At 63.9% G+C, this 13,504-nt stretch overlaps 2 protein-coding genes across 2 annotated transcripts; one reads left to right on the top strand and one right to left on the bottom strand.

Moving 5' to 3' along the window:
• The first annotated feature begins 1,970 nt into the window (after window positions 1–1,970).
• Window positions 1,971–10,403, top strand: TPRN (taperin). The gene is made up of 4 exons (XM_007092991.3): window positions 1,971–3,828; window positions 9,372–9,612; window positions 9,692–9,798; window positions 9,906–10,403. The coding sequence occupies exons 1-4, from the start codon at window positions 1,996–1,998 to the stop codon at window positions 9,966–9,968; spliced, it is 2,244 nt and encodes a 747-aa protein (XP_007093053.3). The 5' UTR covers window positions 1,971–1,995; the 3' UTR covers window positions 9,969–10,403.
• Window positions 10,404–11,691: 1,288 nt separating this feature from the next.
• SSNA1 (SS nuclear autoantigen 1) lies at window positions 11,692–13,461 on the bottom strand. The gene is made up of 3 exons (XM_042963450.1): window positions 13,337–13,461; window positions 12,665–12,864; window positions 11,692–12,239 (listed from the first exon to the last, which is right to left on the bottom strand). Exons 1-3 carry the CDS (start codon window positions 13,386–13,388, stop codon window positions 12,132–12,134), a joined length of 360 nt encoding a protein of 119 aa, XP_042819384.1. The 5' UTR covers window positions 13,389–13,461; the 3' UTR covers window positions 11,692–12,131.
• Between the last annotated feature and the right edge of the window lie 43 nt (window positions 13,462–13,504).

The following is a 13,504-nucleotide window of genomic DNA, read 5'->3' as shown; positions in this document are numbered from 1 at the left end:
TGGGGGGGGGGGGGCGGGGGGAGGGGCTGTTCTGAGCATTGTAGAATACAACATCCCTGGCCAGCATCCCTGGCCTCTACTCACTAGATGCCAGTAGCATGCCTCCCTTGTAACAACCAAAAGTGTCTTCATACATTAACAAGTCTCCTGGGGGACAAAACTGCCCCTGGTGAGAACCACTAGGCTAAAATATTTACTGTCCGGCCCTCTCTAGAACAAATTTGCAGTCTTACTCTGGTGAAGCAGCTTTGTGACCCTTTGCCTAGAATGGATGCTGCGTGGCCTGAACCATTGAGATGCTTGAGTTGGAGACTGTTCTGGTGTGTCCCACGGCTATAAAAATGTTTTCTACCCAGTATTGGCATAATTGCGTCAAAGTCAGATACAAGCTGAACATTAGAAATGGACTGTTATTTATTTAAGTTTATTTACATAATCTCTACAACCAATGTGAGACTCAAACTCACGACCCCGAGATCAAGAGGTCGCACGCTTCTCTGACCGAGCCAGCCAAGTGCCAGGAAGTGTTTTTTTCCCTTTAATGTTATTTTTAGATCGCATGTGTTGTATCCTGTTGTGTTCTGTAGTTCAGGACTGAGTGATCCTGTTGCTGTAGAGGTGATGTGCATGAGAAGGCTTAGTTTCCTTTAGAAAGGTGATTTGATGAGAGCCGAGGAAGGAAACACTTGACTTCCGAAAGCTGAAATCCAGTTTATTTTCTCGGCTCAACAGAATGGAGAGGTGTAAGTCGGTCAGTGCAGACCACCACGGGACCCAGAAGCTGAGAAGGGCACCCCAGGTTGAAACGTGCCCCCGCTCTATGCAGAGCCCCAGGTGTCCTTGGAGCCCTGTCCCTGAAAGGTGAGTGATGCAGCAGGCAGTAGTGCCGTTACTGGGAGAGAGGAGGGGAAGGCTAGCAGCATCTCTGTGTCCGTGCCCCCGTTTCCCCTTCTCCCCTTGGCTCCACTGGGCCTGAAAGAGTGTGGTGGGTGCTGTGCAGCCCTCAACTGGGAGTGAGCTTCTTCATGGCATGTGGGCAAAGAAGCTGTGCTCTTGGGGTCACTGGCACCCCTTCCAGCCTTGGGATGGGGGAAGTTCAGCAGATGTTAAGAGGGGTAGCGTGGGGAGGCAACAGGGTGAAATGCACAGTGTGGCTTTTGTGGCTCCTTCCGCGTTAGAGAGCTGTGTGCGGGGAGCTTTGTGCTTCCTCACAGCTTTGCACTCCTGTCCCTGCTCGGCGGGCCCTGGATGGCAAAGTGTGGAGTAGCACTTCTCCCAATTGTCTAATAGGGTGAGTTCTGGGGGCTGGCAAGAGCTAGGGGTTCCCGAGAAACCAATTCCTCAGCACTGGGTGGATCTCCGGCATTGGCATCCCCACTAAGTCCGCAGAAGACCGAGGACCACAGGTGGGCAGTCCCTGAATGGAGTCAGGAGGCTGGTGCACAGCCCGTGTACCACTCACGGGAGCGAGAACAGCTTTCCAGTCCTGGAAAGGCCCTTCTCCCACTGCACTCTGAGCGCGAGGAACAGGTGGACTGGGTGCTGGCACGATGAGGAAGGGCCGAGCCCAGCCAAGGTCACCCACCGCTCTGGGCCCAGGGGTCCGGCTGGGACTGCCCGCCAGGACCCGCCCCCTCCGGGCTCCGCCCCCCGGTCGCTGCAGACCAATGGCGCAGAGGCGGAAGTGGGGCCGCCAATGAGCGGCCTGAGGGGTCGGGGGCGTGCCCAAGAGGCCCTTTCCCCAATGGGGACTGGCTCCGGAGACCGGCGCTACCCAACTAAGTCCCCGGGAAAGAGAGGTCAGGGCGAGCGGTGTCCAATCAGCGCGGCCGGCCGTTCTCCCCTGTCGTAGGTGGGGCCGCCGGGCGCGGGGCGGGTCCGAGCCGGCCCCCCGCCGTAGACGGCGGGCGGGGGGCGTGGCCGCGGCGAGAAGGCCGGCGCCGGGCGGCGGCCGCAGTTCTCGGCGCGCGCTGGCTCCGGCGCCCGCTCCGCAGCATGGCCGGCCTGGGGCGGCCGGGCCCGGGGCCCCGCGCCGCAATGCCCGCCTGGAAACGGGAGATCTTGGAGCGTAAGCGGGCCAAGCTGGCTGCCTTAAGCGGGGGCGCGGGGGCCGGGGCCGAGGCGGGAGCGGCGGAGCCCTCGGGGCCGGCGGCCGAGCGGCTCGTGCTGGCCGAGAGCCTGGGCCCGCTGCGCGAGAACCCGTTCATGCGGCTCGAATCGGAGCGGCGGCGCGGGGCGCGGCGCGGCGGGGGCGAGGGGCCGGCGGGGGCGCGGCCGGTGCAGCAGCTGCTGGAGCTGTACCGCCGCGTGCCGGGCGTGCGCACCATCCGCGCCGACAACATCCTCATCATCGAGTCAGCTCCCGGCTTCCAGCCTGCGGGCCCTGGCCCGGACCCTGGCCCGGACCCTAGCCCTGGCTCGGCCGCCCGCATCCGCGCAGCCGAGGTGCTCGTGTATGAGGCGCCGCCGCCACCCGGCCGTGTCAGCCGTCTGCTCCAGAAGTTCGACGCTCCGGCCGCGCCGCGCCGCCGCGGGAGTCCGGAACGCGGCCGCCCCCCGCCGCCGCACCCACAGCCCGCTCCCGGCCCCGCCGCCCCGCGCGTGGGCGAGCGCGCCGCCCGCTTCGAGCCCGAGGGCCGCGCTACAGGACCCGGGACGCGGCGCAGCGATTTCCTGCAGAAGACCGGCAGCAACTCCTTCACCGTCCACCCTCGGGGCCTGCACCACGGCGCTGGCCCTCGCCCGCTCCCCAACGGGCCTGCGGCCCCCGAGTCCCGGGCGGGTGCTGCCAACGGCCTCGCGGGCTCTGCGCCTGGGCCGGCCGAGTGGAAGCCAAAGGTGGAGTCGGGGGAGCCCCCTGTCCACCCGCCCCCCAGCCCCGGGACCCCCAGTGCCACTCCAGCCGCGTCCCTGGCCTTGCCCATGACCAACTCTGCCAGTGCCACTCCCAGCCAGCGCCAGTGGGTCTCCGCGGCCACCAGCGCCAATGACTCCTTCGAGATACGGCCAGCCTCCAAGCCAGACATGGATCGAATCCCCGCTGGGGACCTCCAGGCCCGGGCCCTGGCCAGCCTCCGTGTGAACTCCCGAAACTCCTTCATGTTCATCCCTAAGCGCAAGGCCTCTGGGGCCCCTCCTCCTGAAGGGAGGCAGGTGGGGGGACTGCCAGAGGGAGAGGTTGGCTGGGCCTCCCAACGCCTGGAGCTCGAAGCCCAGCTGGTGCCTGCAAGGGATAGCGTGCCTGCTGGAGGGAGGAGCCCCTTGGGGGTCGACGAGGGGGGGTGCCCCAGGCCAGCTACCACCCTTGTGAACCAGGCTGTTAGGCGGCAGAGGCTGCCCTCACCACCCCTGTGTCCCTTAGCCGCTGCAGAAGCTAAGCCTGCCCAGGGCCTCGGGGTTTCCAGCTTGGCCAAGGATGGTGGGGAGCCTGGGAGGCCAGGGTTGCCTGTCACCTTCATTGATGAGGTGGACTCGGAGGATGAGGTCCCTCAACAAGCCAAACTGCCCTGCTCGGGAGCCGGGGGGCCTCCTTGGTATCACCCGCACCCCACCGGGCCTGGGCACCCATCAGGGCTCCATCACCGAGGTGGCAACACCTTCACCGTGGTGCCCAAGAGGAAGCCGGGGTCCCTGCAGGCCAACGGGGAGCCCGGGCCACAGGAGGCCGAGGAGGAGGAGGAGGAGGCAGGCAGCTTGTCAGAGACCCCTGCTGCCCTGGGGACCTCACTGAAGAAGCGCTATCCCACCGTGCATGAGATTGAGGTGATCGGTGGCTACCTGGCCCTGGAGAAATCCTGTCTCACCAAGGCCGGCTCCTCCAGAAAGAAGGTCAGCAGGGGGCACAGGGGAAGGGGTGCTGGCTGGGCGCGGGGGAGAGAGAGCTGTGGGTGTAGCAGGTGCCCACTTCCCAGGACAACTGGCCTGGCTGGGGGATGGCTTCTGTGTGGACCAGAGGAGAGCTGGGGCTGGGTGGCCATGCATGCTCCTGGAGGGAGCTGGGCTGGGGGAGATCCCTGGTCTGGGTCCCAGGGGAGCCCTAATGACCCAGAGAAGACAGCTTGCTGATGGTGTACTTCGCAAGGCTGGCGGGGAGGGTCGGTCCCGCCAGCACCGTGTCTGCTTCCTTGTTCTCGCGGCTCCATGTGGAATTGGCAGGGCAGACCTGTCTCATCAAGGGTCCAGCTGCAGGAAGTAGTCCTGTGCCTGCTGGTTCCACTCCGGCCTGGCTTTGAGGGTGTAGCCTGCCGTGGTCTTCTGGAGTCCTGGCCTACATGGGCCAAAGGTGCCAGGACAGAAGTGGGAAGGGGCAGGAGACCTGTGATTTGGGTGTGGTCAGATCCCTACCCCACTGTCAGCCTAGGGGCACAGTGCTGGGAGCTATTCAGTGGCTGGGGGCGGGGGGTGGGGGGGCTCCCAGCTCCGCAGAAGGCAGGCTGCCCTGGTGCTCAGCAGGACCAGGCTTCATTCAAGTGTTTATTGAACTCCTAGTGTGTGTGCCAGGGCCGGGGTGTGTTGCTAGGAGCAGTGTAGACTCTCCCTCTCATGGGGGAGGAGAGGCCTCAGACAGAGAGACCCAGGTGCAAGACCAGGAGCCCTGCTGGAGCCTCAGTCCCCAGCTGCTCAGCGACCCGGAACCCTCTGGGCACAAAAAAAAAAAAAAAAAAAAAAAAGTTCCTCAGATTCTTCCTGGTCATTCCAGCACCTGTGTCTGGCCCTGGGGCAAATTCCAAGGCCAGCCCCACATGACCCCCCTCAGCAGGCATGGGGCAGACGTGTCTTCCCCTGGAACCGAGATGGTGCCTGGCAAGCTTCTGTGTCAGCCAGTGGTATCTCCAGGCTCACCCTTGAAGCTACTTCTGCCATTGGCCTCACTTGCCTTGGGCGATGGGGGTGGTGATGTGCCTTATGTCCACGGAAGCACCCCCCCCCCCATCGATGCCTGCTGGTCGTCCAATCACATAAGCCACCTCCTCCCTCTGACATGAATTGGACTTGTCTTCCTCCGTGATCACGCCCTGCTCCTTGGGTGAGGGCATCGGGGCTCCTGCCGTCTCCATCTGCTGAGACAGGCATCCACACCCAACTCCCTTCGTACTTCCGGAGGGCCCGTCCTGCCTGCCTGACCTTGACTCACCCTCTCTTTAGTGCCACGGCTCTCCCACCCTCCCTCCTACCCTTAGACACAGTCATCAACCCCACCTCCAGGCTCTAAACCACCCCTCCCCCTCGTTCCTGCTTCCTGACCTTTGACCCTACACTCTAGGAAGCAGTACCTTTCTATTCTGGCCCCAAGAAGTGGAGGTGATAACAGTTCCCCACTTTGTAGATGGGGAACCTGAGGGTGGCAGGAGGTCGTGGAGCTTGTGGGGCAGGAATTGAGTGCTGGTTTCTGCTTCTAGAGCCTTGCTCATCTGGCCCCAGCTGGGGAAAGAGCTGTGGGGGTCCTGTGTGGTAGGGTTGGGGTGAGAAGGGCGGGAGGAAGTGCTGGGAGGAAGCAGGCCCTGGCCTGGTCTCCATGCCAGCCTGAGGGAGTTGGGGGTCCAGATGGATGATGCCTGGCAAGCCGAGTGGCCTCACCAGGGCCCTGCCAGAGCAGCGTGACTACTGGAGGTGACTCCTCCTTGTGGGCACTGCCCCACCCCCAAACCAGCTGCCCGGCAGGAAGAGCCAGAGCTCCTGTTGAGTGGGACAGAGGTGTGGGGCTGCCCGGTCCTTCGGGGCAGTCCGCTGGTTCGGGCTGTCCCCTGTGTCTCGTCCGTTCCCTGGTGGTCCTCCGGCCATCCCTCCAGGCCCTGGGCTGCGGGACCTCGCCCTCACCTGTACCACTCCAGCCAGCTTATGGTTTGGGTCCTTGTCCTGTTTGTCTCCATCCTGACTAGGGACTTAGTGGACTGGAGGTTAGTGGGACCTTGGGGCCCTCTGGCTGACCAGGGTAGTGCTGGGAGGTACTGGGGTCTTCCAGGGGGCAGGTGAGGTATGGCTCTGCAGGGGGACTGTCGGGACAGCCTGCCCTTGAGCTGGCAGGTGCGTGTAGGGTGTTGTGACCTTGCTGGGCCTTGGAGGGCTACAGCCCTGTCTTGGTGGTGGGGGCACCCAGCCTGCCATTGTGCCTGGGAGGCCTGCCGGGGATTGGGGGGCGCCTCTACTTGATTGTCTCTTGGCAGAATTGCTGATGCCCTATCTGTCCCTCCCTTAATGGCCAAGCAGGGACTGGCTGCGGGGGGCATCATCACCATGCCCCCTCTCACCTCTGCCCCAGCCCCCAGGCTGTGCTGCTGAGTGGGACTGTCCAGCTGCTCTCCACACCTGCCTCCCTCGGGGTTGGTGGGCTGGTGCTGAGGGCCTCTCCCCTTTGTGAGGTGCCACTTGGCCAGGTTCCTGCTTTTCTGGCGGCTCCTTCCCCTCGCCTTTGCCCTCCTCCCCTCCTTACCCTCTGGTTCTCTGCCCAGCCTGAGTGTGTCAGTGTCCCCAGGGCTCAATCTATGACACCCTAGGCCATCTGCCCTCACTTAGGGAGTAACTGCCACCCAGACACCCCAGTCTTGCTGGCCGGGGCTTGGCCCTCAGCCTCGCTCCAGTCCCCAGACCTGTGGTGCGGCTGCCCCAGTCACCTGCTTCCCTGCCGGTGTGCAACGCTGTGCCCGCCACCACCGATGTGTCATGGCTGTGTCCCCTCTGCCCTCCTTCCCCCGCTTCCTACCTGTCCCCCCCACCCCAGCTCTTCCTGTAGGCACCCACCCTTCATGTTCTTCCTACAGCCCAGGTGCCACTGGGCAGGCCTGGACCCTGCTTCACTCAGCTTCCCCACTGCCAGAGGGTCTGCCTTGGGCTGGGGCATCCGGAAGCAGTGTGGGAGCTTTGGCAGAGACTGTGTGGGGTGGTCCCGTTGTCCCCGAGAACGCAGACTGAGTGGGGGATGGGAGGAGGCAGGCGTGTGCCAGGGAGTGAGGACAGGGCGGGTGCTCACCCCCAGCAGGGGGACTGGTTGAACCCGGCTCCCCGACCAGAGTCCAGGGTGGACGCCCTTCGGTAACCCGAGCTGGGTGTGCACAGGTAGGGCAGGGTGAGGGGGACAAAGGGCCTGTGAGAGCTGGAAGGTGGGCCGACCGAGGACCCACCTGCCGACTGCACTTGGCACAGAGGGCAAAGTCCCCAAGAGCCAGGTGCGTGCAAGTGCCAGCCCCTGGCCACGCCCGGCCCATCTGCCTGGGGTCTGGAGGCTGGCCCCCCCCCAGGAGCATTTGTCACAGGGTGTCTTGTGATTCAGAGACCTGTACCCACAAGGAGGCCTGTGAGCCCCACCAGGCCATGGAGTGTGGAGACTGAAGGGAGGCGGATGTGACCCAAGCCCTGGGCCCCAGCTGGGCGCAGACAGTGGCCTGTGAGCGCCGCCCCGCCCCTTCCCGGCCAGGCTGTGCCAGGCTCAGTGCCTGTGCAAGCCCAGCCCCCTCGGTCTCCCTGCTAGGAGCTGGTCATGTGGACTAATGAGGGCACGCTAATCCGGCCGGGCCCTGGCAGCCAGCCCTTCCTGTGTCTTCGGTGGTGGGGGATGGGCCTGGAGGGCTCAGGGTCGTTGGGGACAATGCTGTGTACCCAGGGGTGACTGGACGCCCTGGTCACTGTGGGGCCTTGGGTCAGGGGCAGGCCCCTGGGTTAGGCCTCTGTCTTGCTAGGCTTGGGGCGGGGGTGGCAGCTGGAGGGTTGGGTGGGGCCTGCTGTGGGGACCAGGCAGATTGAGGAACAGCGTGCCTTCACGCGACGGGAGGAAGTATCTCTTGGTTTTGCCTGACTTGGGTGATCTGCACTCATCTGCTCTTGTCCCCGACTGTTCGTTTGTGCCGCTGGCTGGGCAAAGCCGACTGGGCCTGGGCCTGAGATTCGCCCAGCAGGTCTGCGTGTGAACCACACTGAGATGGGAAGCACGCGAGCTGGGGGTGCCGGTGGCCGCGTGGGGCTGTGTGTGCGCGTGTGGCTGTGGGAGGGGGCGGCTGGAGCATGTGCCCTTGTTTGGGGACACTCGCTCAGCCTGGCATTGCCCCCTGAGGCCAGTGCCGGGGCCCCCTCTGCTGCCCAGGCTGCGAGTCCAGCTTTCCTGTGAGGCCCCTGCATGTCCTGCTGTCGCTGGGCCCCATGGTTCTCTGCCTGGGGGCCCAGCTCCTGCCTCCGGCTCCTTCCAGGGGAGGAGGGGAACTTGAGCTGGCTGCTGGAGTCTTGTGCTCAGGAGTTTAATGTTTCGGGCTCCTGCAGGGCCGCTCCCATCTGCTGCAGGCTGGTGCCTCTCGTATTCGTTACCAACCTGCTGGGCCTGGCCGAACCCTGCTGAGCAAGTCTGGTGGGCCTGTGGCTTCAGTGGGGAGTGGAGTCCTGGGTCAGGGAGTGCGAGGGTCCATCTGGCATCCTGCTTGCGCCTGACTTCGCTTCCTCTCCACACCAGCAGCCTCGTCTGCACTCTGAGGCCGTTGGGAGAAAAGAGGGTTTGCTCAGGCATGAAATTCTGCAGCCTGCAGAGTGGGCAGGGTAGACAAGGGCCAAGTGGACAGCCCAGGTGGGAGGAAAGGGTCAGCGCGACCCCCACTTGGGTCTAATTCTGACTTGGTCTTTAAAATGGGGTGATGGCATTTGGTGTCGCCCCCCTGGGGTTTGGCATATGCCAGCCACCCTGCTTTGTCACCTCATGGGCGCCCCGGGGGCCTGGCCTTAGGTGTGTGCCCCGTCCTGCCCAGCAGCACTGGTCCATGCTGAGCTGTGCAGGAAGCGTCATTCGGGTGCCTAGCAAGCCAGGATGTGAACTCGGTCCTGGAGAGAGACCCCAGCCAACAACACACTGCTGGTGGCTGAGGAGGTAGGGCACCCGAGTAGGTGGGCCCCCGAGTGCCGTCTCACTTAGACCCTGCTCCTGCCATAGAGCCTCTAGGTGGCTGGTGCTCCCCTGCGAAGGCAGCCCTTCAACCCTAGGAGCTGCCATAGAAGTTTCTAGAGACACTGAGACTTTGGGCTCCTGGTGCTGGCTAAGGTCTGGTCCCTGGGCAGGGTTGGTTACCCGAGGTGATGTGACCCTGGGCCTGGGGGGAGAAGGGGATGGGTGGGGTCTGGGAGGCAGGTGTTTGGACACACTGGCCCTGGGTTGCATGGGCAGCCAGAACAACCTTCCTGGGGTCCTTGTGGCCCGGGCCTGCAGGGTGCCGGTAAAGGAGTGGTCTCCGATGAGGGGTAGCCCCCCCACCTTTCAGTTCTGAAGGGTTGATGGCGTGTTCTGCTACCTGCCTGGGGCTACCTCTACCGTGCCCTCCAGGGTCACTGTGCCCAGCTCAGCCTGGCTAACCCCTGGTAGCCAGGCAGCAGAGCCCTGCTGATGTACCTCCTGTCCTTAGATGAAGATCTCCTTCAATGACAAGCGCCTGCAGACCACATTTGAGTACCCTCCTGAGAGCTCGCTAGTACAGGAGGAGGAGGCTGAGGCCCAGGAGGAGGAGGGGGAGGAGGAAGAGGAGGAGGAGGAGGAGTCCAGCTCAGACGGGGTGGTGGAGAAGCCCTTCTCGCTGTTCCTGCCCCGAGCCACTTTTGTGAACAGCGTGGGGCCCGAGAGCCCTCACCTGCCGGACGGCAGCTCAGGTGAGTGCCCACGTGTGGGAATGGGCGGCCCAGTGGGTAGCTGGGCCACACGTCCACACATGTGCCTCTTGGCCCACAGGCCTGTCCGGCTACACTCCAAAACACTCTGTGGCCTTCAGTAAATGGCAGGAACAGACACTGGAGCAGGCTCCGAGGGAGGTGGAGCCCACACCCAAGGAGCTCATGGTGAGCAGGGGTGCGGCTGGGAGGGCCAACACCCAAGGCCCGGGGTGGGGGGTGTCTCTAATGCCTGGATGAGTCCCATTGGCTCCCTCTCTGTCCCTCTCTCTCAGCTCACCCCTGCCAGTCAGAACGACCTCTCAGACTTCCGAAGTGAGCCAGCCCTCTATTTCTGACCCCAGCCCCGCCAGGATGGCCAAGGCTGAGCCCTGGGAGCCGGGCAGTGCCCAGAAGCCCGCCCTCACTCTGCACCCCCCACCTCTCGCTGCCCTGTTGGGCTCTGCCCTGCCATATCCCACCCTCCCTTCCTGGGGTTGGCCTGAGCCTAGGGCGCCGGGGTCTCCTGCTTCCCTTGAGGCCGAGTCTCACTCTGCAGCCCTGGTTTGGGGGCACTGCCTGTGGAGGATGGACAGAGTCCCGCTGGACACCATGCCGGCAGGTGTCTGGTGCACGTGTGAAGGGCTAGGTTGGCTGCCTGTCCTCTGTGGGACTTCCAGCCCTTCCCAGCCCACACCCCCCAACTGCAGACCTCAACTCGCCCCGTTTGTGATGAACAGCAAGTTTTTTCTTGCCTCTAATGATGGATTCAATAAATACCACTGGACAAGGCCTCCTCTGCCTTCCCTGTGTGGTCCTTGGCCAAAGAAGCAGGGAGCAGGGGTGGGGTCTGTGGGGCTCCATCGAGGCCCTGGCAGCGAGGAGGAAGGTACAGCGGGAGCCCAGCCAGGACATCTGTGCCTGGGTATGGGGTAGTCCTGTGTGGCACCCCCACACGTTGCTGTCTGGTGGTCCAGGCGTTCGCTCCCGTAGCCCCGCCTGCCCTGCTTCCCCTCCCAGCCACCCCCTTGGGGGAAGAGGGACCCCCGTGAGCACTTCTGGTCTCTGGGCTGACACAGTGGGAGCTCTAGGGGGAGGAGCACTTTGGCCTTGCTCTCTGGGGTCCGGTACTCTGGCTGGACCAGAGCCGTTTTTAAGGCCAGGCGCCTGGGAGGGGACGAGGAACGGGCGGAACCTCAGGGATCTCGCCTCCTGTGTGGCTTGGAAAGCCACCTGACCCACAGGAGCCTGCAGCAAGGCTGTAGCAGGCAGACCACTTCCCTGGAGTCAGTGCTAACGGCTGGCAGGAAAACCCAGCGGAATCTAAGAGGCAACAGGAGACACAGAACTGCCTGTTCAGCTTGGAGCTGGGGAGCTGGGGCTGCTTGTAATCCAGGCAACGGATGCAAGTACATCCCTCCTGAAGAGTCAAGCCCGTGAGAAATGCTGCTTGGCCAAACTTGGGAAGGAGGAGGGTGTTGTTAGTGTTCTGGGTGGAGTGGGCCCAGGTTTCTCCAGACCCTCTCAGTACATGCTTCTCAGACCTGCCTAGCTGCAGGGACCCCCATAGGAGCTAACTGGCCAACAGAGACAGTCCCAGAGAGGACTCGGGGTGGAGGGCTGGGCCCCAGGCAGCGTGGGAGGCTGGAAGTCGGCACGCTTGGTGGGACCAGGGAGAGTGGGGAGTGGTGGTGCTGTGGGGTTGGAGCAAAGTTTAGAATCCTGGAGCTGGGGCACAGCCCTGGCTGGAGAGCGTCTCCCTGGGCCAGGCCTTTTGCTGGGGAATAGGGCATCGCACAGACCAAGACCAACAGGCAGAACACCACCCGATGGGGAGGCTAAGTGCTGGAGTTGGGGGCAGGGGGCCAGCAGCCCTGGTGGGGAGAAAGGGTGGGTGACAAGGTCCCAGGGAATGCTCAAGGGTACCCTCAACTCTGTCCCCAAAGCCAACAAGGCTTGCACAGGGAAAGCCACTCCAGGCCCTCCTCTGCCAAGAAGCCATATAGCTGGGCTCACATTGGTTCTGGGGTTGTGCAGCAGTCCCACGTCCCACACGCCGGACACAGGACACAGGCAGTAAGCTACCTTCACAAAGACAATCTTTACTGACAGTCATAGGCCACCAGGGCAAGCTCTGAGGGGGTGGGCCCCAGCCCCTCCCCTGCTCCCCTGGCCTGGGCACCGAGGTGAGGTGGCTGCCATGCTGGTGAAAGTAGGGAGCAGGGTCTTTCTGGCAGCCCAGGGCGGGGGTGAGGGGACCTCCGCCCCGAGCGGAACTCACCCAGAGCCTGTCCTTCCCATATCCTATGAGTACAGGGTCAGGACCCCCACCTGGTGGGCTGCACCCAGGGCTGTACTTGTCACCTGGGGCAGGTGAAGCTGGGCAACTGCCTCTTGGCACCCGAGACAGTGAAAGGAGGCAGCTGCTACCACGAACAATAAAGACGCTTTGAAGACAGGCTTGCTGGGGGTCGAGCCACTGAGGGACGTGGGAGGCAGGCCCCTCCCCACCAATGGCCTCCTCAGCTCTCCCTGCCTCCACTGCTCTTGTGCTCCGAGGCTGTGGCTTTGGTCAAGTTCCCGGCTTCCCTCTTCAGGACACTAAGCAGAGTCTGCGAGCTTTCCAGGATCTGGAAACGGGGACACGAGATGGCTGTCACTATCCCTCTCGTCAGAAGGCTCGCACAGTCCAGCTCTGCTCCTACCAAGCCGGTGCCAAGCCTGGGGCAGAAGCAGGGAGAGGAAGCCCCTGACAGGAGGGTCGGACAGGGTCAGCAGAGCCTTTAGCCCAAAGCCCCCCTCCTTGCACCCTGGGAAGCCAGACGAGATGAGCTCTGGCCCTTGCTGCCGCTCTCTGCCCGTGGTCTGGGACAAGCCATAAAACTACGGTGCACAGAACAGGACTTGGGGCGTGCCGGGCCCCACTGACAGCCCCACTGTCATCCCACAGTGGTCCTGACCATGTTGTAGTCCTGTCGCCTCTGCCCGTGGGCGCCCCCAGGCCACCCCCCGCAGGCCACAGGCATGCAGGCTTCCTGCCGGCCCCGAGCCCCACCTTGAGGTAGGCAGCCTCTGTCTCTGCGATGGTCCGGTCAAACTCGTTGCGAGAAGCAATCTTGCGCGCCAGATTCTCGTTGACTCGGGCCAGTTTCTCTGTCAGCTGCCTCACCTCGCTCTGCAGCCGCTGCTTCTCATCCTCCTCCTGCTGGATCTGCCGACACAACTCCTCTCGCTTCTGACACAGCTCCTCGATGCCTACAGTGGGCCGAGCGGGGCAGGCGCTGTGGACCCAGGGCAGGAAGGACAGCAGCACCCCTGCCACTCTGGAGCCCACTGCTTTGTAGGAGGAGAGGGCGGCGGGAGGCCCGGGGCTGGCTCGGCCACCTTCCACCGCCGCCAGGCCAGGCTCCGACCGCCCAGGGGTTCTCGGGGTTAGAGAAAGCACCGCACCGGACCAGCGGGCGTGGCGCCCGGGCGGCAGTGCGTGCTCTAGCCATTCGTTCCTTGGCTCTCTCCACAGATACCCAGGGCTTGGTGCGTGCCACAGAGCGGCCGTGCGCCGGGCAGGTCCGACGGCCACCGGCGCCTTCCCGGCCGAGACACCCACGCACGGACCATGCACCCCACTCGGCCGCGCGCTGCGGGCCAGCTGCTGCCTCGGCCTGCACGCCGGCGAGCCCCGCGCCCTCCCAGCCCGCCCGGCAGACCCCGCCGCGCGGCCGCTCACACTTGACTAGCTCGTTGTTGTAATTCTGCAGCGCCGCGCCCTGCTGGGTCATGGTCGCCGCTTGGGCCGCGACCACTCCAACCGCCGCCAGCGCCTCGCCGTTCGCGCCTGCGCACTGCCTTCCGACAGCGCGCCCTCCGATACGTCACCGCGGCGCGCCTCTCGTGT

This window comes from Panthera tigris, chromosome D4 (genome assembly GCF_018350195.1).
Source record: "Panthera tigris isolate Pti1 chromosome D4, P.tigris_Pti1_mat1.1, whole genome shotgun sequence".
Classification (NCBI taxonomy): Eukaryota; Metazoa; Chordata; class Mammalia; order Carnivora; family Felidae; genus Panthera; species Panthera tigris.
The sequence above is the reverse complement of the archived record's forward strand: the minus strand, read 5'-3'. Positions and strand labels throughout refer to the sequence as shown.